Consider the following 23,558-nt stretch of genomic DNA (forward strand, 5'->3'; position numbering starts at 1 on the left):
TCAGCTGCAGCAGGTCATCAACCAGGTTGCCAAGTCGCAGCAGCAGGTCCGCGTCCAGGTCCCCCAACAAGGTCTGAAGCAGCAGGTCCAAGTCCAGCAGGGTCTGAAGCAGCAGAGCAGGTTCAGGTCCTCAGCAGAACTTAACCACCACCCAGAATAACGCGTCTCAGCAGCTGAAGAGCGTCCGCCAGCAGGTCGCCATGCAGACCTGCAGCCCAGTCCAGGTGGTCCAGAAGAAGGTGAGTCTGATGTGGAGCCCGGTTTAAGATCAGTTTGGTTCATCTGGACTGTAGCGTACTCACCTTGTCCAGACTGATCTAGACTGACCCCTGCCTGTTTCTGTTTGAGGCTCTGCAACTGAGCTCCACTCACCTGTCGGCTCACCTGCACTGTCATCAGAACAGGACAAGGTTCCCAACCAAGGGGACGGACCCGCATGGGGCCACAGGGTCAGTCTGAGAGGCCAGGGGATGATTGACAGGAGCAGAAAAAAAACATTTCTGTTTCACAAAATCTGTTTGTTTATTCAGAATTTGGGTTTTTCATGTGAGCCGCTGGATATTGTGACCTCTCCTGGACCCTGAATCTCGTGTTCGGGTTTAATCTGAAGTAGTTTATTAGAACTTCATGTTTCTGGTATCACAGACTGGTCGTGTTGCTTCACCTGTTTCTTGGCGATTCCTCGACTCGCATTACGTGCGTCGAAGCGTCGCTGCATCCGCTGTTAGCTGGGATTCCCCCGGACAAGCTGCAACTACTGGACCGTCTAAAGTTTGGGAGTATTCAGACTCAACGGCGTGCTGCTCCGTGAGCTTCACTGCAGCACAGCTGGTGTCCACGAACACGTGAAGCGAAGTATCCTGGAGCTCTGACGGCAGCTCCGCAATAGAGCTGCAACGATTAGTCCGACGTCGACTATAAAAATTAGTTTACGTGAAACTTCATTGTCAGTGCGTCCTTACATAGATGCCGTTTAAGGGAGAGATAGCAATCTTCATATTAGGAACATTTGTGGTTGTTTATTCTTACTGCGGTGCACTACAGGAAGTGCACTGCCGGCCGGCCAGTCCCGCCCCAGAGCGCCCTGGTCCAGTTACTCAGACCACTGCAGCAGCAACAACAGGGGAAAGGCAGCGTTTCCTATAAGTTCATCTATTTGTGGCGGCCCGCCACAATATCAACGCTGCCGCCACATACTGATTTTATTTTTAATTTTATTTTACTAGGCCTATTTAAAATCTTATTTGATTATAGATCAGCGCCGTAGCGTCTCTCTCTACCTCATAAACATCGCAGCACAACACTGGACCCAGCCTTAAAAAGTTATTAGTAAGGAGTAATGGTTTAAAGTAAATCAAGAAACATCTGGCTCGTGACGTCGCCTACAGAACATTGTCTGCATAAAACCTATAAGCACTTTTGATGCCTGTCGCTTTATTGTTCTAAATGGACATTGTTAGTGTGCAGTTGTGGTTTTAGTACTTGCTTTTATTTGTTTGTATAAATCAGTGAGTTGGGGGAGCCTACGCTGTCTTGTCGTCTTCCCTGGCGCTGATACTGGTGGCCATTGTGAAGAGTTAACCTCGTTCACTTAATGGGAACGTTGGCTCGTTAGGCTGTGTTAGAGATCAGTGATTCACTTGAAAGATATTTAATTAATTAAATGGTTTAATGAGGGTTAGGGGGAGACAAAAATAATCGGGACTAGTCGACTAATTGAATAAATAATAACAGATTAGTCGACTCTGAAAATAATCATTTGTTGAAGCCCTACACCACAAATCCTGGTTACTTCCACGAGCACGGTGCGTTTCTTCATCGCCTTCATGTTAACAGTAATTTCTGCCCCGCTGCTGTCATGGTAACGTTACACCGCGTGTTACGGCCGTTTCATGTTCTCTGTTTATTTAACGGCCACGTCTGAGCGAGAAAACAGCTGATCGTTACAGACGATCTGTTCCAGGTGTTTCTTTGCTCCACGCTGATGCAGAAACATCTGATTATCAGAGTGCATCACTCAGTACTGAAAATAACTCCAGGAACAGTTAAAGCAAAGCAGCCTGATTACTGTCGGTTATTGTCATCACAACACATCAGTGACGAGGAAACTGGATTCACTTTAAGATGCTGCTGTTGTCATTATTCTAATGAATTGAATAAAATATTGATTAATTGAGTTTATTTTGGTTTGTTAATCGGGTAATAAGCAACAGCCCTCCTCACAGGTCCGATCTCTGAGTTTTCATCTGCTGTCTGGTTTCTGTCTTTTTAGTCAGAACCCATCAGGATCCAGATCCAGGTTCCCCCCAAGCCAGAAGTGAAGCCCAGCACCGCCCCCCAGCAGAAGAGCGTAGCTGTCAATCATCCGCAGGTGAAGCTGTCGGCCAATGGCAGCGTGAGCAGCGCTCAGATCATCCACATCCAGCCTGCGGTGGGTCAGCAGGGTCAGCAGTTCTTCCTGCAGCAGGGCCCGGGGGAGACCCCCATCCAGCTGCTGCTGCAGAGCCCCGTCCCCGTCGTTGGATCTCTGCTCCCGTTGGTCCACAAGCTCACGGGCCAGACGACATCAGCAGGCAACGGCGCCAGTCCGGCTCAGAAAACTGCCATGTCCCCCATCAGAGTCCAGGCCCCCCCCATCGTCAAGACCCCGCCCACCTCTGTTGCTAAAACTGCTAGCGTCCCGCTAATAAAGGCCCCTACTAACGGCACGACAGCAGCCCCCAGTAAGAGCCCCGTTAAACCACCTGCAGTCCTCACGGCGTCCCAGTACAGGCCGCCACACCTGCTGCTGCCCGGCCCGCCGCAGTAGCCCCGCCCTCTTTGAACCCGGCCCCAGCGGTGAAGGACAGAGACAAGGAAAAAGAGAAGAAGGTGAAGAAGAGGGAAAAGAAGGCGGTGAAGGTCCAGACCCGATCCGGTCGGGTCTCCAGGCCACCAAAGTACAAAGCCAAAGACTACAAGTTCATAAAGACGGAGGACCTGGCCGACAGCCACCAGTCCGACTCCGACGACTACTCAGACATGAGCGTGGAGGAGGAGGAGGGCGGGAGGAAGGACGGCCCCGCCCCCGGCACATCCCTCACCTACAGCCACAAGTCCCGGTCCCACCGCTGCCAGACCTGCGACAAGGCCTACATCGGTCCCGGAGGCTTGAACCGGCACTACAAACTAAACCCGACCCATGGCGAGCCTGATCCGCCCGGCAACACGCCTGGCAACACACCACGCCCCCTCAGAGAAGACAGCCATTCACAGGAGACGACGGCAGGTGTCGCCAGAGAAGAAGAGGAAGAGGAGGAGGAGAGAAGAAGGAGGACAAACCCGCTGCCCCAGCAACAAACAGGGTTAGAGACTGATCCACCAATCAGAGCTCAGACCTGGAGGGAGGATCATATCACACCTGCTGCCTGGTTGTTATTTACCTGTCTGACTTTTACTTTCTGTCTTCAGGTGGAGGGGGGCCAGCGGCAGCTGTGGGACTCCGAGGCCTCCATCACCGGGGCCCCGGCCGGCCCCGAGGACGAGGGAGAGGCAGGGGACGGGGCCGCGGCCGGGGCCGATCACTAGGGCCGCCTCCTAAGGTGAGCTCACCTCAACCTGTGCAGGGCACCACAACAGTAACCCTTCACCTGCTGCTCTTCTTCATGGTAACTAATTGGTTAATCTGATTGGTCAGTTCTCTCAGGTGACAGTCGGCCTCGTCAGCAGACGGGGGCGTCGTGGTCGACCGCCAAAGCTCGCCATCGCCACAGTGACTGCCGAGCAGCAGGCGGAGAGGAGACGAGACCGACTGCAGGAGGTAAGAGGGAGGAAGTGGAGACGTGGACTTTCAAAGTAAAGTTTTTCTTTGAAGGCGTGATGTAATGACCTGATGTGGTGTTTCAGCTGGTGGAGCAGTGTGAGGATGAGGAGCTGATGGACATCGTTCTTCCTCGTTTGACCAAAGTGTTGAGTCTGTGGGAGCTGCTGCTGGCAAAGGTACACACTAATACTCTCACAGTACACGCTCTGTGTATGTTTGTGTGTATATTTCTTCTTCTGGTTCTTCACCGTGCAGAGAACATCCGAGCTTTGACAGGTCGGGTTTTGATGTAGTTTACGACGACGTCTGTCGTGACGTCTTCAGCTCTTCGCGGTGTTTCAGTGTGTCCACTGCTGAGCGTCCACTGAGCGCCGTCTGTGCACATCCCCACGCAGTCATTTCGGACCGGCCTCTTTTAAGTCGGCGTCAGAGTTCTTCTGCTGGCGCTCTGGTTGCAGGAGAGCAGATCCTCCTGTAAATCAGCAGCATTGACAAATCAAATGGTCCTTGTTACCGTCAGGCGCTTCATCTGCAGAGCAAAGCGAACGTCGTAGCTCGCCGTTGAGCTGCTCCTCTGTGTCCTGTTTGTGATAAACGATGGTGTTTAGCTTGTTGGCTGTTGCTTCATCGGTCGTTGTTGAAAGTAGAGATATCAGAAGGAAGTATTTGTTGCTCGGCTGCAGAGCTTTTTCCACCTTGCAGCTCTGAAGCAGCTTTACATGAGGCCAGTTGAGCTTTTGATGCCCCCCCCCGCCCACTGTAGGCATAAATAATAAATAAATTATGGTCCCATTTAGAGGACAATAGAGCAGAGAGCAGAGAGCAGAGGAAGCTTCAGGAACCGTTTAAAAATGAGACCGCTGCTCTTTTATGAAAAGCGCTGACTCCACAGCTGGTCGGACTGCGAACAGGCGACGCTTCGCACCGAGTGTCAGCAGAACACAAAGCAGCACATGTTGAGTAGCTGGACTCTTCAGAGTAATCAAGGACACGTGTCTCTGATGGTCCTTCTTTAGACCCGGGTCAGGAAGTGTACTTTGTGCTCTGGTATTCCTGACAAACGGCTCTGTCCTCTGGCTGTTTCAGGTGGAGCGCCGCGGTCCAGCTCGGACTCGGTTTCCAGACATCTACCGTGAGTTTGAGTCCCTGCAGGCTCAGGTGAGACAGGCTGCTCAGGACTACATCATCAGCCCTCAGGGCGGGGCCATGCCGCTGGAGGTCAGGAACATCGAGGTGAGACGTCCTACTGGGTTCTGCTGTGGAGGTTCTGCTGCGGTGTGTGTAGCGGTCTGTGGACTGTACTGTGTGTTTCAGGTGGCCCGGTCTCTGGGGATCCTGGATGAGGTGAACAGGATGAAGGTGGTTCCTGGAGCGTCTCCCAGCTCCAGTCTGGCCAATAAGAACGTCCGATACATGGAGGTAAACACGCCATCGCGTTCTGAGAGCAGGATCCAGGTTTGGTCTGGATCCAGTATCTGTACCTGCACACTGGTGCCAGAGTCCAGAGGCCTGTACTACGAAGCGAGGTACCTGGCTTCTCCGGGTAACTTCAGGTGTAACTTTCTGATTAATCCGAAAGGGAGAGACAGGTGTTACCTGAGGCCTGTTGCCATGGCGATTTATCTTTCGGTCTGTGCACACAGCTGCTGTGTTAACTTCATACTCGAATGATCCACCGTCTGAAAGCTAAAGTCCAAGATACAGTGAAAAGTGGCGCGACTCACCGACGAAGCCTCACAGTAACAACAACAAACGCTCTTGTTACGCTGTCCAGACGATCCAATCCAGTAAAACATTTAGTTCGAAACACATTATTCCATCAGGAAATCCTCAGGACGGCTGCCGCATCGCTTCAGATCTGCCGGCAGACGCGGCTCGTACGTCATTATAACCAGAATAACTCCGATTTGAACGGAAACGACTACGATAGCTTGTATTCAAATTAGCTGCTGAACTCTGACCTTTCGACTGACACCAAATCTGACCCAATAGGAGCTCACATGTCCCTTTCACCGCCTACAGCAGCCAATGAGAGCCCGCGCTGTGAGGAAAGGCCGGCCCCTGTTATTTCCTGAACCAATTGCAACCAACTGTGCTGATGACGGGCACTTCCTGTAGCCAATAGGATTCTGAAAATAACGACCTCCAGCTTTAAGTAGGAAGTTCATGATCTACCAGCAGAAACGCACGTCTGCGTGGAGCTGCCGGCTGATACGGAGCGACGCAGCAGCAGCCGCCTGCCGCCAAGGGGGCGGGGCTGATTTAGAAAAAATATGCTGTGTCAAACATTTTTCATGGTATTGGTATGAAATGTAAACTTGTTCTAGGCTTTATGCTGCGGCCCTGCAGTGTTTCCCAGCTGTAGCTGTCTGCAGGCATTTGTTAGCAAACATTTTCAAGCGGAAATGAAAAATCTATTAGTTTTAGTGTTTAAGCTGATATTCATCAGTTCCAGTAGCTCTTACAGTCATTCTGATATCTTTCTTGACCTAAATTCAATTTACTGTGCATCTGCCTTGAAGAGGTTTTGCATGACTTTGACAGAAGAGGTTGACTCGAGGTTACTCTGTATACTACACACCACATCTGTACTCCGTGTTAGGATGAGAAGTATTAATACACACCTCCTTATAAATATAATCAGAAATGTTGAGTGTTTTTGTGATTATAAGTTCCTCTAAATCTTCATCTTGGAAGTTTCCCCCGACTCCATATTTATATGACCGTGGACACGACGTGCAGCTGCAGCTTTACATCTTCATCACATTACACATAAAAGAAGAGCCCATCGAATACTAACCAGAGAATTACAACGACAGCACTGAAGATAATTACACATTTACTCAGTGCTCTGCCAACAAGCTTAACCTGGCTTTGATTTAGCCGTTAACGTGTTAAACTCTTCCTCTCCGGACACTGCCGGTGTAGCAGGCAAAGACTTTAACCTGCTCAGATTTAACTCGGGTTACCAAACAAATTCAAACTACGACGGTGAAAAAAGATGTTTGTTAGTTGACTTGAATTAGGGCCAAAAATGACGTGGCCAAAAATGTTATCACGATAAAAACATTTCATATCATTCGATATCGATAATTATCACGATAAACGTCAAGTCATTATTTCTTTTGAGTTTAAAGGCTGATTTTTGCTCCTGAGTGAACATTGAAGAAACCAGCTGGTGAATTATGTGGTTCAACTTTTCAAACACTTCACAAGTCTGAGGGAGAACATTCAAAACTATTATGATAAAAATTCAACAAATATGATCAGTAAATCTTTTTTTAGTCCCTTTTCCTCAACAAAATAAATATTTAATAGAAAAAGTGCTAATTTTTTGCGATTCAAATGAATTAAACGAATCTTTATTGAGGATATATTGAACATTCATTCTATTGTTATTGAGGAAAATGATATTGTGATCGGTGCCCTGCATCAAAGGGCCGTGTTTGTGTTTCTTCTCCAGAAGAATGGCGTCGACAGTGTCTGGATATGAGCAGTTAAAGACACGTTAACGGCTAAATCTACAACAAACCTACAACTAGTGTTGTAGTCAAGACCAAGACCGGACATTACAGGACGCACAATAAAATGTGGATCGAGATCACAGGTGCTTCTCAGATTGATCTGAAAGATCCACTTTCCCGTTAAAACCCCCAGATACAAACACTAAGAGCTGAAATCAACGTCAGCATCTTTATTCAACGCTCCTCTTCCACGCTGAGCATCGCGGGGAGGGAGGGGGGGCAGGCGTTAACGGGAACAACACATTTTAATCAGGGTTATTTTTTATTTGAATCAGTACATGTATGGAAAGAAAAACACTTTATTACTTTATATATCTTAACATTGAAGTGAGGCTCTGGAGGAAGCACACGGCTTCACATCTCACTCCGCATTCCTTCATCAGATCGTTAGCCCTCCCCGTCTCCGTGGATTAATATACGGACGTGACCAGGAAACCTTCAGGATCGCAGTTCAGGTCTGCTCCCAGAGTCCCAGCTCAGCTGCAGAGGAACCAGTCAGGATCAGACCTGGAGGTGTGGATTAATTAAAGTAACCATGGAGATAACCTGCTCAGAGTTTAGAGGTGCACTGACCTCCGGGAAAACCTGTCCCCCTTTTGTAGTACGGGTTCAGCAGGAAGTTTCTCCTGGATTAGCCGGGTACCTCGCTTCGTAGTACAGTTGTACTCTGATAGAAACCGGGACTTTGGAACCAGGACTCTGTGGCAGCTAAACACCTGATCCAGGTCCAGTCTGATTCACTTAAAAACTCTGTTTCCCAGAATTCAAAGATGCTGCCGCCTTCAAAGAGATTCAAGATGGAGAACAGCGTTTCTGTTCACCAGAACGGCATCGAGACGCCCAGAACAGGTACCAGTACTGCGTTTGTACTGCATACTACTGCAGTTTCACTACTGCAGCTGATAATTTGAACTTTTCTTTCCCAGGTGGAGCCGCAGGGACCCCTTCGCCCCCTGTGACCCCTGTGACCTCCTCTCTGAAGCCCTGCTCGGTCTCTGTGTCCCCCCTGGTGATCCCAGGTGCATCCAAACTGCTGACCACCACCGCAGACTCCGCCTCCAGGTGAGTGTACAGGTAGAACAGGTGATCTGGAGACTGTCAGTGTCACACCTGGACCAGGTCTACAGGGCTGATGTGTTTCTCTGGTCCCCCAGCTCCTCTGGCTCCAGCTCTGCTAAGATGCCCTCCACCCAAGCTCCTCCGCCTGTCACCCCCATGGAAGTGACCCCAGCTGAGGACCAGGACCAGGGGCCTCTGCAGACCACCACCCAGGTGGAGACTCTGCCAGCAAGCCAGGACCAGGTCCTGAGCACCAGTGACATCACAGCCCAGATGAAGGAGCTGGAGAAAGCTTTGGGTTCAAGTCCCGAGACCACCACAGACTCAAAGACTCCCGAGTCCAGCTCAGTCCAGACTCCCGAGTCCAGCTCAGTCCAGACACCCGAGTCCAGCTCAGTCCAGACTCTGGCTCCCTCTGAGCTTCAGCAGAAGGACTCCTGCCAGGCCGAGTCCGGCTCCACAGACCCCTGTGAGCCCAAAGAGCTGCAGGAGGGTCAGGAGATCTACATACAGACTGAGGGGCTGACGGTCCAGCTGGCAGAACCAGGATTAGACGGGATCGTGATAGTCAACGGGCCCGACGGAACCACCATGCACATCCAGACCCCTGAGGGGGTCCCTCTGGAGGCAGTCCAGGCCCTGCTGGGTATTGAGGCTTCAGATGGAGCCAAAACTCCTCAGTGAACCCTGAACAGAATTGGAAGACCACAACCTGACCTGAACCACATCACACTAACACGCACCTGTCGGCCAGACAGTTTCCTGTAGCGCCCCCCTCAGGACATCCTGTACACTATAACCGAAGGGGGCCCGACGAGTCCTAGACCGCTGTGGCTCAGGTGTCGGTTCCGCCCTGTTTCAGATCAACACCTGAGGACAGACTTAACGTCCCGCCTGCATCTCGTTCTGTCTTCATCAGACCGTTTAAAAACCAGTTTGAAGTGTTTCTCCGTTCAGAAAGCAGAGAGGCTGCCGGGCCACGTCGTCATCGATCGACTCATTTTCTTATTTTATTTTGTGAAGCTGAGCTGCTGTCCTGAGAGCAACGTGACCTGAAGATCAGGACTCGGCAAGTCCTGCCCTCTGGGTCATAGACTCAACGGTAGTATAAGGAGAAGACTGAAGTTTGTGAGTACGTAGTGTCCTCTCTGGGCTCCCGTACTCTCATTTATCATCTCAGCTCGTGGTCTGATTGGTCGGCTCAGCTCTCACCGGTGATGGCGGCGGCGGCAGCTCTTCGGCTGGTTTTTAAGGAATCTGGAAAGATTGTAAATTTGTAAACTTGTTTCTTTTTCAGTGTTTCCATGTTTGGAGCGCTTCATCTAGAGACGTCTTGATTAGTTGTTTATGTAGATAAATATGAAAACAAAGTTTAAAAAAAGTTGCACTATTTTATTACTTTTATAAAACTTCACGGCGAAACATTTTCCAGACGTAAAGTTTGTAACGATGTGAGGACGGACTGCGGAGCGCTGGGAGGAGATCCACCTTTACTGGTTTGTCATGTTGATTACACACATTTCATGTTCCTCCAATAAACTGATCAGCTCTGACCTCTGTGTGATGATGTCATCAGGCGTGTCACTCCTGATTTAAAAAGTAATTAAATGTAATAAGTTACATCACTCTGCATTTTTAATCACTTGTAATCATCCATTACATTTCCAAAGTAACCTTCCGGCACGGCGTGCAGCTACGGCAGAGCGGCGAGCAGTTTGATGGACACGGTGACACTTTGTTCTTCAGAAACTATCTTTACTGTTACAGCAACAAATGTCAGTTAACAAAAACATTCAGAGTGAATCTGGAGACCGGCGCTGCTCCGACAGAAACACACCTGAGGACCACAGGTGACAGGAAACGGACGATCCCCTCGTATCGAAGAGTCGCAGTTCGCCCGCAGCCTCAGGAAGTGGATCCGCCTGCTGCTGTTTCTGCAGCTGCTCACCAGCTCCCCTGCGGTCCGAGCTAAGCTAAGCTAACTCCTGTCCGTATGACATCACAGCGTGCGGTGGCCGGTCTCCAGCAGCAGGGCCTCCAGGGTCAGTCTGGCCTGGGGGGGGACGAAGGGCTGGTGCAGCCAGCAGGACAGGTAGACCATGCAGAGGTCGGAGGTCGCGGCGTGGGCGAGTTCCTGCAGGATCAACTGCTTCAGCTTCAGCTCCCGACTGAAGCACCGCAGCAGGAAACGAGACGAGTCCTCTGCAACGAGACAAACGTCAGAGCGCCGCGGGAACAAGCTGCCGACATCACGCGGGCGCACTGCGGGCAGCGGGAAAACTCACCGAAGTGTTTGCTGCTCCAGCTGTGAAACAGAGGAAACTTTCTTCCTTCAGGTCCGAACTGAAACTCTCCAGATCCTGAACGCCACGCTGTGATGTCATCAAGCGCTCCATCTTCGTCACCACGACAACCTGACGGGAATCAGAAGATGAATCGACATCAGAAACAAGCATGAGAAGGGGGGTCGCCTCAGGGGCCCGGGGGGTCGCCTCAGGGGCCCGGGGGGGTCGCCTCAGGGGCCCGGGGGTCGCCTGAGGGGCCGAACATCAGAGTTATCTGATCATTAAACAGTTCATTAGTTAGTTCTGCACCAGCTTACGGTGGAATAGTTTTTCTTTAAAGTCAGACCCAGTTGCTGGAAAAAGTTTTATGACATTTTGCTCCTGAAATCCAGCCTGAATCCACTAAAAAGTTTAGTCTGATCGGATTTCGGCTGTCGGATTGGATCAAATCCTGAAAATGGTTGTTCAAAAGAAAAAAAAGGATTCTGAAATCGGATCAGATCACCTGATCTGGATCCAACCTTCAGTTTGTGGTGTTCAGAACTTTGTAGTAGAGTCAGGATTATCCTGATCCCAACAGAAGGCTGGATTTCAGGAGCAAAATGTCATAAAACTTTAGAAATTTTTCCAAACAACACATTTGATCATGTTGGAGCCTAAATACACATTTATATTTTTAACTTGATTGTTTAAACTTAACGGTGATAAAGTCGACGTTTCCTTTAAGCCTTTCAGTAAAGTAAAAGACGGGCCGACTGTTTAAAGAAACTGAAAATGTTTGTGTTTTGTTTTATTGTGCATTTTATTAAAGCGACCCCCCCGCCGGCTGTTCCACCTGTTGGTCTTTGTATCAGTAACTACGTGTCTGTCTGACGCTCTAATGAGGTCGTTGAAGGTCAGCCTGCTCTGTATCTGCTGTCAAACGCTCAAATCTCACGTTAACTTGGTCTCAGTCCGAACACGCTCTGGTGTTTCTGTTTAAACTGCAGCAGCTTCGTTTCCACCATCAATGAAACTTCCTCCTCAGTTACAGTAAATCGAGCGTCACCATTTTGTCGATGACGTCTTGCAGTTTGCGGCATTCGTCCTGCAGCGCCGCAGCTTCGCCCGCCTGCTGCCACGGAGCTGATGAAGACGAGGAGGAGGAGGATGATGATGAAGACTCGTCGTCCAGCAGAAGCCGATCGCTCTGAGACCTGAAACAGACAAAGTGATGGTTAAACTACAAACACCAGAAATCCACATCCTGGCTCAGTCACACAGGAAGCAGCTCTTTGCTTTGAGTGATCCAGGGGCGCCAACAAGACGTTTTTGTTGTGGGCCCAAAAATGAGGTCAAAACCCTGCGACACCCCGTTGCACGTGAGAGACGGAACCGTATTTTTATAATCTAACAAGCTATTGGTCCGTTGGCGTTTGGCAGCTGCGCGATCGTGCGCAGGAGACGCTGGTGCCGACAGGAAGTGGCTGCATACACAGCAGTAAGATGCTGTGTAAGGTGGAGGAAAAGGCAGTCTGGGAATTTACGCTTTCTAGGAGAGAAAACACGAGGCGCCTTTTTAATATTATATGTTGCTAGGCAACCACTGAATCAGCTGTCCTGTCCGTCTCTTATAGCGCCAGCGATCTAAGCTTTGTCTCACTGCAGGAACGTGACCACAGGTCTGCGTCTGTTGTTGCTTTAATCAAAGACAAACGCAGGGCGCCTGGAGACACGCAGGAGACAGGAAGAGGAGACGCCGCTGATGGCACCGCCAGCTGGTCCAGCAGCTTCGTCTTTATGATGGCGGGGACAGTTTGTCTCTGGACAGTCCAAGCAGCTGGAAACAGTTGAGAAAAAAAAAAAGCAAGAATGACGTCGGGCGCTTTTCTGCTCACAGTTGAATGTTAGGCGCAGGACGCAGGACGCTCACTGCCAATAGGAAACGATTTAAAAAAACGCCTCTCACTGCAGGAAACGCCTCCCTTCTGATCCGGGCTTACTCCTCCTGATGTTCTGGAGGTCTCTTCAGAGGCTGCAGCACGAAGCCAGTCCACCAGGATCTCAGTCCAGGATCTGTTATAATACCGGGCCGGGTGAACCAGCACCAGGATCAAGAGCTCCGGTCTCTGCGTCACGTGGACGGGCTTTTACTAGCACTGATCTCTGATCTGGACCAGAACCTGGTCAGCCGCTCAGCATCAGGTACCATGGCGATGTAAGAGGAGAACCACGGCGTAGGACTGAAGGCGCCGGGAGACTAACGGGACTCACCGTGTCCGCCTCATGTTGGCGATGTTTCCCGCCACGCTGAATCCGTCCTCGTTGAGTTTCTCCACCTCATCATCAGGTTGTGCCAGTCGGCGGCGTTGTCTTTGACCTTTCGGGCACTTCCTGTGACAGCGGAGCACTTCCTGTTTGCTGGGGTCACCGTGATGTCACCTGACTGACCTGACAGGGGAGACAGACGGACATTTTTAGGTTCTGCTGTCAGTCATGACCTCAGCTCACTGTGAGCTCACGCAGGGAGAATTTGTCCAACTTGGCGGCGCCGTTTTTAGACCCCGCCCCTGCAGCCGCGTGCAGCTCACGTTAGACTACGGCCCAATCCCAGACCCCCCCCCCGAACCCTGAACCCTCAGACTTTACTGACGTCACTTTGAAGCTTCCCCCGGTAACCCTCGTGTTTCACGTCATACCGCTATGCATTGTGGGCAGTTTCTCTTTTCCCAAATTTGTGCCTCCTCCATCCTCGAGCCTGAGACCCAGGCCTGATCGGGGAGGACGTAGGTCAATACTGAGATGATCACATGACTCCTGTCTAATCTCTACTCGGTGGAATTGACCCTTCGCTAAGCCACGCCCCGAATACCCAGCTGGCCAATCACAGGCAGTACAGGACTCGCTCTAACTTCCCCCCCCCCTTATTACATTTCACAATTGTACAAAATCTCGTCAGGAAGTTCTTTTCTTTCTTTAAAACCATACAGACCTACGAGAACAGCAATAATAATATAATAATAATAATAATATAATAATAATAATAATAATAATACTAGTGAGAGTAAACTTACATGTTCAGTCAACATATATATGAAATTATCACCAGCACATTATTTCCATTCATTCAACAGTTCCTGATCAGCTCTTCAGAAAAATGTTCCCTTTTCCAATCCCACATTATAACATCATTTCAGGGGCAGCGTATTCTGACTAATAACGATTTTATTTTTAGACACAGATTTACGGGAAACAGACGCAGCAGGTCAGATTTAACTGACGTCGCTTTAAAATGACGCTCCGAGGAAACATCTCATTTCCTTACATGCTTGTTTCCTCGACTCCTCGAGCTCGCGAGGAGGCAGAACTGTGGGAGATGAGAAAGGCCCCGTGCGCGCAGCCGCAGTCGTCGAACGCACCTAACGTCAGGCTGACCGGAAGTGCTCCTAAAGACCTGACCCGCTTTGTGAGACCGAATCGGAACCGGTTCTGTCGCCGGTTTAAACAGGCGGCTGATCAGCTGATCGGCGGCGGTTGTTCAACACGCGGAGCCTCGTGCAGGAGCTGCTGATCACTCACCTTCCATCTGATCACACGCTGCCGATCACTTTTCCACTTCCTGTCCTCCTCCTTCTTCTGTGGTGGAGCTGCTCCTCCTCAGCAGCTCGTCAGCGCCCCCCCCACGGACCACCACGTGGTTCCGTTTAAGACAGAAAGAGATTCTTCGTTGATGTTGGAGAATTTGGGATGAAAAGAAAATAAGTTTTAATAATTTTTATTAATTCGCTCAGCGGTCAGTCTCTTTCCATCAGCAGCCAGGCTCTTCAGTTAACTCAGTATTTTATTTATGTCCATCTTTAAATCAGACTTCAGCTCCAAGACAGGAACAAACATTTGTCCTGCCCAGCAGCCTGGTATAGAGTATAATGACCTGGATACCATATTGTGCCAGACAGATTTTACTTTAACAGAGAGTATTAAAATAAACAAACAAAAAGGAACAAACATTTCTACTGAGGTTTCAGACAAACAAAATAACCAATAACTAGTTCAAATGAAAAGACGATATTTATTAGTCGTAACAGCGTCTCTAATAAACGCCTCCTCGCCACCCGGACTGGCAGGTCCTTCCTGGACACGTTAACCATCTTACAGTTTATTTTTTATATTCACATGAAATACCAGGCAAGGGAACAAAAAGTCAGCAAGCTGTCCCCATGGACCAACATGGACCAACATGGACCAACATGGACAACATGGACCAACATGGACCAACATGTCCACATTAAACAGTCTGTGGACGCTGCAACCCTTTCTGATAAACAGCATCATGTGATCACATGTTTGAACATCCCATGTTAGTGATGTTTCCGTCAGGACGCTTTCTGCTGCTCCTCTGGAAAAGATCTCGGCCTTCTTAAGCTTCCTCAAGGAATCCAGTTTCTGAGCTTCCTTCTCCAGCGTGGAGACGTGAGACGACCATGTCAGCTTCTCTGTGATGCTGATTCGCAGGAACCTGAAACTGCTGACCTGCTCCGCCTCAGCTCCTCTGATGGACGCAGGAGTCTTTATCTCCTTGGTTTTGCTGACGTTGAGCAGCAGCTTGTTCTCTGAGCACCACTCTGCAGGATTATAAATTTCCTCCCGATATGAAGTCTCATCGTTGTTTGAAATGACGGTGACGATGATGGCGGTGTCATCTGCAAACTTCACAACAGAGTTCTCTCCATGTTGGCGAGTCGTGTGTGTCCAGCGTTTCAGTTTCTCAAAGCACTTCATCAGAATGGGGGGGGGGGCACATGACTCTGTTGTTCCATCGCAGGACGTTATGGGGATTAAAATTAGGTTTCTAAATCATTTTCCAGTATGAAAGGACTTGTTTGTGAAAGGCAGAGAGTTATTTTGATTGTGTGATATTTTAGTAATTGTGTTTTAAATCTCACATTTCAACTGATTGTTTTGTCTTTTTTTTAATGAACTAATTCATTCATTCATTTTTGTCTATTAATACACACACACACATTTACAGTGTTATGTATTTATTTTATTAAAATGTTTTAAATTATTATAATAAAACACATTACTTACTTTTATATATATATATAAATATTTTTTTTTTACTTTTTTCAAATATTTTATTTAACTTTTTAACACACACACACACGCTTATTATTTTTTCACATCATTTACATAGTTTAATTTAAGTATTAAAATATTTTTAATTATATATTTTTTTTTTAACACACACACCCGCTTATTGTTTTACTCATTTACTCTTTTTAATATTTATTTTTACAGAATTTTTAATTTTATATATTTTATTTGTATTAACACACACACCTTTTGCTGTTTTATTTCCTTACCTAATGAAATGTATGAAATGAATGTCCTTATGTTCTTTATATGTAGCTTTGGCAATATTGTTCTATACATTCATGCCAACAAAGCTAGTTTGAATTTGAGTCTGACAGGTAGTTTAGTAGACTGGAGCCAGAGCGTTCAGCTATCAAGCTCCTCTCCTGTGGAACCAGGTTCCAGTTTGGGTTCAGGAGGCAGACACCATCTCCACATTTAAGTAGGCTTAAGACTTTCCTCTTTGATAAAGCTTATAGTTAGGGCTGGCTCAGGTAGTCCTGAACATCCCTTAGTTATGCTGCTATAGGCCTAGACTGCCGGGGGATTTCCCATGATGCACTGAGCTCCTCTCTCCTCTACTTTCTCTCCCTCTGTATGCAACCTCATCCCATTATTGATGTTACTAACACAACTTCTCCCCTTTCTGGTAGTCTTGTGCTTTCTCTCGTCCCTCCTCTCTCCTCCTATCACTTCCTGCAGGTGTTTCTGGCTCTGGAGTTGTGGAGTCTGGATCTGTGGTTGCGGGTCACCTGCTGCCCCCGTGTTCCTGCTCGACAGCCTCTGCTGCAACGACTATGATTATTTATATTAATATTATTGTTTCATTACGCTTTTATCTGACAGCTTTAGTTTCTTTCCAAATGAAAAAGTGAACCACGTGATCAGCTTATAAAATCTTTATTGTTCCAGATGAAACTTTGTTAAAGAGATCAGACGGAATAATAAAAACCCATTAAATTAAATGAACCCATTCTGCTGCTAATACTTCTTTCCACTGAAGATCTGCAGATTTTAGTATGTTATCCTGAAAAACACAAAAGACGTCATGCAGGTTAAATAAGGAAACACAAAAACATTAAAACATGCAGCAGACAGGAAGTCAGCGTTCACAGACAGGAAGTCAGCGTACACAGACAGGAAGTCAGCGTTCACAGACAGGAAGTCAGCGTACACAGACAGGAAGTCAGCGTACACAGACAGGAAGTCAGCGTACACAGACAGGAAGTCAGCGTACACAGACAGGAAGTCAGCGTTCACAGACAGGAAGTCAGCGTTCACAGACAACATAAGATCGACATGTTTGATGCGAAATGATCAGACTGTTAGATCCAGTCCCAGAATCCTCCTCTTCGTCCACTGACTGAACTCTGCTCATTATTCACATCATTTAAAGTGACAGACGAACAAACTGAACTCAGATCAGATTAAACAAACTCAGCAATCGTTTTTTGTTCTTCCAGTGGAAGCGAGCTCCAGAGTTTAACCTTCATTATAACAGGTTCAACCCGCCGGAGTCTTCACCTGCACTCAGAGAGAAAGTTTAGCTTCCTCACAGAGGTTAAAGTGTCCTCTGAAGACATCTAGAGAGACAAACGTCCAAGAGCAGTCAGAACCAACCTCTGAGTTCCAGAGTCGGTTCCTTCTCTCTTTACAGCTTTACTGTGTGTGTCTGTCTCTCTGTCTCTTTCTCTCTCTCTGTTTCTTTGTCTGTCTGTCTGTCTCTTTTATTTCTCTGTGTCTCTCTCTGTCTCTTTGTCTCTCTCTGCATCTCTCTCTGTCTTTTTCTCTGTCTTTGTCTGTCTCTGTCTCTCTGTATCTCTCTCTCAGTCTCTTTCTCTGTGTCTTTGTCTGTCTCTTTTTTGTCTCTGTGTCTGTCTTTGTCTCTCTGTGTCTTTGTCTCTCTGTGTCTTTGTCTCTCTGTGTCTGTCTTTGTCTCTCTCTTTGTGTCTTTGTCTGTCTCTCTCTCTATCTGTCTCTGTGTCTTTGTCTCTCTCTATATCTCTCTCTCTGTGTCTTTGTCTCTCTCTTTGTGTCTTTGTCTGTCTCTCTCTATCTGTCTGTGTCTTTGTCTCTGTGTCTTTGTCTCTCTCTCTCTCTCTGTGTCTTTGTCTCTGTGTCTTTGTCTCTCTCTCTGTCTATCTCTCTCTGTCTTTGTCTTTCTCTTGTCTTTATCTATCTCTCCTCTCTCTCTCTCTCTCTCTCTCTTGTCTTGTCTTTCTCTTGTCTTTGTCTCTCTCTCTGTGTGTCTTTGTCTTTCTCTTGTCTTTGTCTCTCTCCTGTGTCTTTGTCTCTCTCTGTCTTTCTCTTGGTCTCTTTGTCTCTCTTTGTGTCTTTCTCTTGGTCTTTGTCTCTCTCTCTCGGTCTCTGTGTCTTTGTCTCTCTCTGTCTCCTCTCTTTGTCTCTCTCTGTCTCTCTCTTTGTCTCTCTCTCGGTGTCTTTGTTCTCTCTCCTGTCTCTTGTCTTTGTCTCTCTCTCTGTCTTTCTCTTGGTCTCTTTGTCTCTGTCTCTTTGTGTCTTTGTTTCTCTCTGTCTCTCGTGGTCTCTTAGTCTGTCTCTCTCTCTTTGTGTCTTTCTCTTGGTCTCTGTCTCTGTCTCTCTCTCTCTCGTGTCTCTGTCTCTCTCTCTCGGTGTCTTTGTCTCTCTCTCTCGGTGTCTTTGCTCGCTCTCGTCTTCTCTTGTCTCTTTGTCTCTGTCTCTTTGTGTCTTTGTTTCTCTCTGTCTCTCGTGGTCTCTTAGTCTGTCTCTCTCTTTGTGTCTTTTTTCTCTGGTCTCTGTCTCTCTCTCTCTCTCTCGTGTCTCTGTCTCTCGGTCTCTGTCTCTCTCTCTCGGTGTCTCTTCTCTCTCTCTCTCGGCGTCTTGTTCTCTCTCTCGGTGTCTTTGTCTCTCTCTCTCTCTGTCTTTGTCTTTCTCTCTCGTGTCTTTGTCTCCTCTCTGTCTGTCTGTCTGTGTCTTAGTGTCTGTTAGCAGGTCTTTGTTATATGACTAATGACCCACTTTGTCGCAGTCCAGCCTGGGTGGGGTGGGGGGGCTGTTAGGAGGACTGTCCCGGCTGTGTGAGGTCTGTTTTTAGCAGCAGAAGAAGAAGCTGTGGTGGGTGGGGTCTTGGCTGACTCCGCCTCCAGGTGACGCACTGAGGCTCAGACTCGTCATTGAGCGTCTTCAGGCAAACTTCTTCTTGGTGGCCGTGAAACGCTCCATGTACTGAGGAGGAAAGAACAGAGACCATCAGAGACCACCAGAGACCACCAGAGACCAGTATTACTGATGGATATTAAGCAGCTGCTGTAGTGTATAATGTCCCACAGGCCCTGAATGCAGCATGACAGGAAGTGGTCCTGACCTTGTCGTATCCCTCCAGTCTCTGAGATTCTTCACCTCGAACAGGTTTCCCTCCAGAGAGAACAGAGACACCTGGGAGTCCTTCAGGACGGACTGCGGGATGGAGGACAGCTCCAGGCAGTTCTCCTCCAGGCGCAGGACCTTCAGACGGGGACAGCGAGACACCTCCGCCGACAGCACGGAGATCTGGAGGAGAGGAACAGTCTGAAGCAGAAATTCATCCTCTCTTTTATCATTTTTATAGAAGTCAGTTGTGAAACGATGGACCTGCTGTACCTGGTTCTGGTTCAGGTTGATCTCAATGGCCTGCAGCTCCGACACCTCTGCGGGGACGATGCGGATCTGGTTGCGGGACAGGTCCAGCAGGTCCAAATGCCTCAGGGTTCCCAGTCCGGCGGGGAACTCGGAGATCTGGTTCCCGGACAGGTTGAGGGTCCGCAGAGCTTTGAGCTGGCCCAGAGTGGGGGGCAGCTGCTGGATCTGGTTTCCATTCAGACTCAGAGTCTCCAGCTTCTTGAGCTTGGAGATCTCGGGGGGGATGCAGTCTGAGGACAGAAGCACACATCAGGTCTACATTTCTCTTGTGAGGACATTTATTTCCATGAAGTAATGGATGACGTAAACGATCAATGACTCGCTCCACGCGGTGACCTCACGCATCAAACACTCACTGAGTCTGTTGGAGTTGAGCGTCAGACTCTTGAGCTGCAGGAAGTTTCCGACGGCGGCAGGAAGAACCTCGATCTTGTTCCCGGACAGATCCACCGTCCGCAGGTTGCCGGTGAGTCTCTGCAGCTCCTCCGGAAACTGAAACAGGGACAGAGTGACCTTTGACCTCTGACGCAAGCACACGGGCGAACAGCTGAAGCTTAAACCGCCGCAGGAACAACGAGCAGCGACGAGTTCTGGGTTTAACCTGCAGCTCAGTTAACGACAGAACCAGTTGACGTTATTGTGGGTCGACCAATACGGGTTTTTCTCTGTCCTTAATCATTCAGCTGCTTCATTCTCTACAGCAGGGCTGAAAGGATTCAAAGTCTGGGATTATTTCAAGCTAAAGAAACAACTCTGTAATGTCACCGTCCGTCCACCGTAAAACCAAACTTTTGTTGCCTCGGCAACAGCACGACGGCGCCTCAGAAAGCAGCCGGTGTTCTGCCAGCGGACCACAGACAAGCTAACAGCAACTTTAGCATTTAGCTGAAATCCTGACTGATTGTTGAGTTGAAGCCAAAGTAAAACTGCAGTCCTCAGCTGAAAATGTGACCACGTGCGTTTGTCTTTGTCCTTTTTGGGCCATGAGTTGTGACCTCACAGTCAGGCGTTAACTGGGCTCGGGGGGGAGGCGCCGAAGCTTCGGATAGCTGCAGCCCTAATCTGCATGTATAACTAAATGTATTTAACGCTGGTAGAGACTTGTTGAAAATCTGTTTGCTAATTGATTCCAGCTGTTGTTGTGCTTTACTATGATAAGTTAGCGCAGCCCTGATGGATCCAAACTCCATTCAGAAAACCAGCATTTTAAAAGCTGTGTGCTCATCATCTGGCTGGCAGACCTGACAGAGCAGGAAGTCACATGTTGAACAGATCGGCATCATGACCTCGTTATTTCAGTTTGATCCGTTTACTGAAACTAAATTACAGCTAAATGTTTGTTTTGGGTTCACACGGCTGCAGTAAAGGCTGGTTGTGTTGATTTGCGTTGTGTGTGTGTGAGTAGGCTAGTAATTAAACTCGCATGATTAATGCAAAGCAAACTTAACCAAGTGGTACCGGATCTGCAGGTGATCGATTTTTAACCCATTACAGTTCAGAACTGAAGAAGTCCTTATATATATATATATATATATATATATATATATATATATATATATATATATATATATATATATATATATACACACACATACACACACATACACACACACACACACACACACTTTATCATATTCTCTACTCACTAACTTCAGCTACCTAGTATTTCTATTCCTTTGATGCCTTGCGAGTATCTGCACAAAGAATTCACCAATAAGGTATTTCGATTGTGAAAATGGGGAAGGGTAGTGGTTAAGACATGCCTTTAGTGTGAGAGACGTGGGTTCGATTCCCACTGTGATACGTGTCCCTGAGTACTTCACCTCTAGTTGCTCCAAAGCTGCGCCCTCTGACGAGCAATTGTGGTTTGCTTTTGAGAAAAGCGTCGCTAAATGACTGATTACTTAATACAGATGAGTTTTATTTAAACACACTTTTGTTGCGATCTCCATCTGCTGCCTCTGACCATCTGAAAGCGTGTGTGTGTTTGTTGTGTGGTGATTTCTCCTAATCCTGTTGGTCATGTGTTGATGAGGCGTTTAAACTGGAAACGCAGCTCAGTCATAGTTTCAGTGAAACCAACATGTGTCCATATCAAAAGTGACCAGTAGGTGTCGCCGTGGAGACGGGCGTCCAAGTGTTTCGAAGCCCCGACACAACTGCTTCAAACGTTTCAGTGTTTCACAAAGCCCCGCTGCCCATCACTAATTCCAGGTGGATTAGAAGATGTTCAGTTCTATTATAATCGACCTCATGATGGTTTATTGAGTTAAAATTGAACTTTTTTTACCAGGCGAGGATGAAAATATTTTTCTGTATTTCATCTCCATGTACTCTGTAATGGTAAAACAAATATGTTAATATACAAAGGATTTATGTTCCTCAGCTTCTGACCTTTGAAAGGAGACCAGAGTTTTGCATCTAGGCCTGATGGTTGAGGAGATTTTACTGATTTATTTTGGGTTTGTTATTTGTGGCAGGTGCCACGTGGTTAAAATTCCCTTCTGTGTGAAACCGACACTACAATCAAATTCATGTGCAACAGCTACAATAACTAAATCTGCTGACATGTCTGTTATGTAATTAGACTGCAATTAACGATTATATTACGTGTCCACTAACCTGCAGATAAACGGAACAGAAAATGATGAACGTCCTCAGATGTTTGTTTTGTCCACAAAGAGATTTAGTTTACCGTCACAGAGGAGCAAAGAAACCAGGAAATATTCACAGTAACAACAAAAGACTCAAACTGATTAATCGATAATCAAAGAGATGATGATTAATTGAATATTTCACGACTAATCGATTACAGGCTGCAGCGCCAGATGTAATAATCTGTTTTCTTCCTGCAGGCTTTGAACGTGAGACACGCCAGCTGCTTTCATGCTGATTTTACTGTATTTCTCTGGTCTTTGAACGCCTCGTGGCTCTGCCGGCTGCTGTGTTTTGACCACCATAGTTCACCTGCTGTGACCCTGGGTTCTGAGTGTTTTCACTGGAAACAGGACGACTTCGTGAACAGGTGTGTCTCTCACCTCCTGCAGACCCTTCGCCGTCAGCTGGAACACCCCCGTCTTCTGGGAGGTCTCCAGGTGAGACTTCAGCGCACTGTTCCCCATCAGGTACCCCTGTCTGTCCTCCTACCTGTCTCTGTGTCTGTCTGACTCCACCTAACTGATCTGACTGAGGACACAAACTCTGCAGCTCCACTATCGACCCACAGCAGTAAAACCTAAAGTGAAGCTAATGACAGAGTTCACATCCAAACAGGATGTGGGATCAGCTGACCGCTGCTCCTCCTCCTCCTCCTCCTCCTCCCGGGTCGGTGTTAATCAGGATCAGATGGTGAATCCCTGCAGAGGACAGATCCATCAGCAACAGGCTGTGGGAGCTAGCTACGTTAGCTCGTTAGTAGCCTAGCTCATGAGACAAAAGTACAAACACTTTGAACACTGTTGGTTTGTTTAGCTCGCTGGCAAACAGCCCAGCAGCTCACAGAACCATAAACAGAACCGAACTCATTGTTTACTATCCGAAGCTTCGTTAGCACAGCAGCTAACTGCTAGCCTCCATGTAAACACAGCTAACACGCAGCTAACAGCTAACACGGCGGGTTTACTTACAGCAGAGCGAACTTTAAAATGGCGCCTTCCGCCTCCGGAACCTTCTGATCAAACCACGGACTGTATGAAATGAGGATTAAACTTGTGGGTTAAAGTGAAAAGGTGACGGAGTGGACGCCCCGATCCTGCAGGAGCAGCTGCTGCGCCCCGGCTGTGACAGCCAATGGGAGCGGCGGAGAGAGGCTACGTCACTTTATTTGTGGGGCATGCGCACTTTCCCTCTGCGTTTGTCAATGAACATCAGATTCAGAATCAGAAAGTAGTTTAGAGGATTTTACCTTTTTTATATCCAGTCTATGGATTTTACACATTAACGTAAACAGGTGACATAAATAAATGTAAAAATATATAAATATGGAATAAACACAAGTTATAAAACAATTATATGAGTAAAGAAAAAACAATGGCAGATATTTACACGTGCATTACTCCGGGTTTGTGTTCAAACATTTTAGGGGGTTTGGATTAGTATTTATTTATATCAACTTCAAAC

General features: G+C 47.7%; 3 protein-coding genes and 1 pseudogene across 3 annotated transcripts; 2 read left to right on the plus strand and 2 right to left on the minus strand.

The window, feature by feature from the left end:
• Nucleotides 1-193: 193 nt before the first annotated feature.
• Nucleotides 194-2,809, plus strand: LOC119904738 (leucine-rich repeat extensin-like protein 5). The gene is made up of 2 exons (XM_038721446.1): nucleotides 194-239; nucleotides 2,273-2,809. The coding sequence occupies exons 1-2, from the start codon at nucleotides 201-203 to the stop codon at nucleotides 2,807-2,809; spliced, it is 576 nt and encodes a 191-aa protein (XP_038577374.1). The 5' UTR covers nucleotides 194-200.
• LOC119904739 lies at nucleotides 2,760-9,741 on the plus strand. Its single transcript, XM_038721448.1, has 9 exons — nucleotides 2,760-3,344; nucleotides 3,451-3,581; nucleotides 3,677-3,799; nucleotides 3,886-3,978; nucleotides 4,889-5,035; nucleotides 5,117-5,221; nucleotides 8,088-8,175; nucleotides 8,253-8,388; nucleotides 8,481-9,741. The coding sequence occupies exons 1-9, from the start codon at nucleotides 3,182-3,184 to the stop codon at nucleotides 9,067-9,069; spliced, it is 1,575 nt and encodes a 524-aa protein (XP_038577376.1). The 5' UTR covers nucleotides 2,760-3,181; the 3' UTR covers nucleotides 9,070-9,741.
• Nucleotides 9,742-9,998: 257 nt separating this feature from the next.
• LOC119904742 lies at nucleotides 9,999-14,370 on the minus strand (annotated as a pseudogene).
• A 4,484-nt stretch (nucleotides 14,371-18,854) lies between these two features.
• Nucleotides 18,855-23,239, minus strand: LOC119904740 (leucine-rich repeat-containing protein 57-like). The gene is given in 7 exon segments (XM_038721449.1): nucleotides 18,855-18,986; nucleotides 19,126-19,145; nucleotides 19,148-19,310; nucleotides 19,401-19,669; nucleotides 19,796-19,931; nucleotides 22,478-22,795; nucleotides 23,066-23,239. Coding segments are annotated over 6 exon segments (714 nt in total). The 5' UTR covers nucleotides 22,562-22,795; nucleotides 23,066-23,239; the 3' UTR covers nucleotides 18,855-18,944.
• Nucleotides 23,240-23,558: the final 319 nt, after the last annotated feature.

Source organism: Micropterus salmoides, unplaced genomic scaffold (assembly GCF_014851395.1).
Source record: "Micropterus salmoides isolate LMB-PRFRI ecotype aquatic unplaced genomic scaffold, ASM1485139v1 Ms_hic_scaffold_1506, whole genome shotgun sequence".
Classification (NCBI taxonomy): domain Eukaryota; kingdom Metazoa; phylum Chordata; class Actinopteri; order Centrarchiformes; family Centrarchidae; genus Micropterus; species Micropterus salmoides.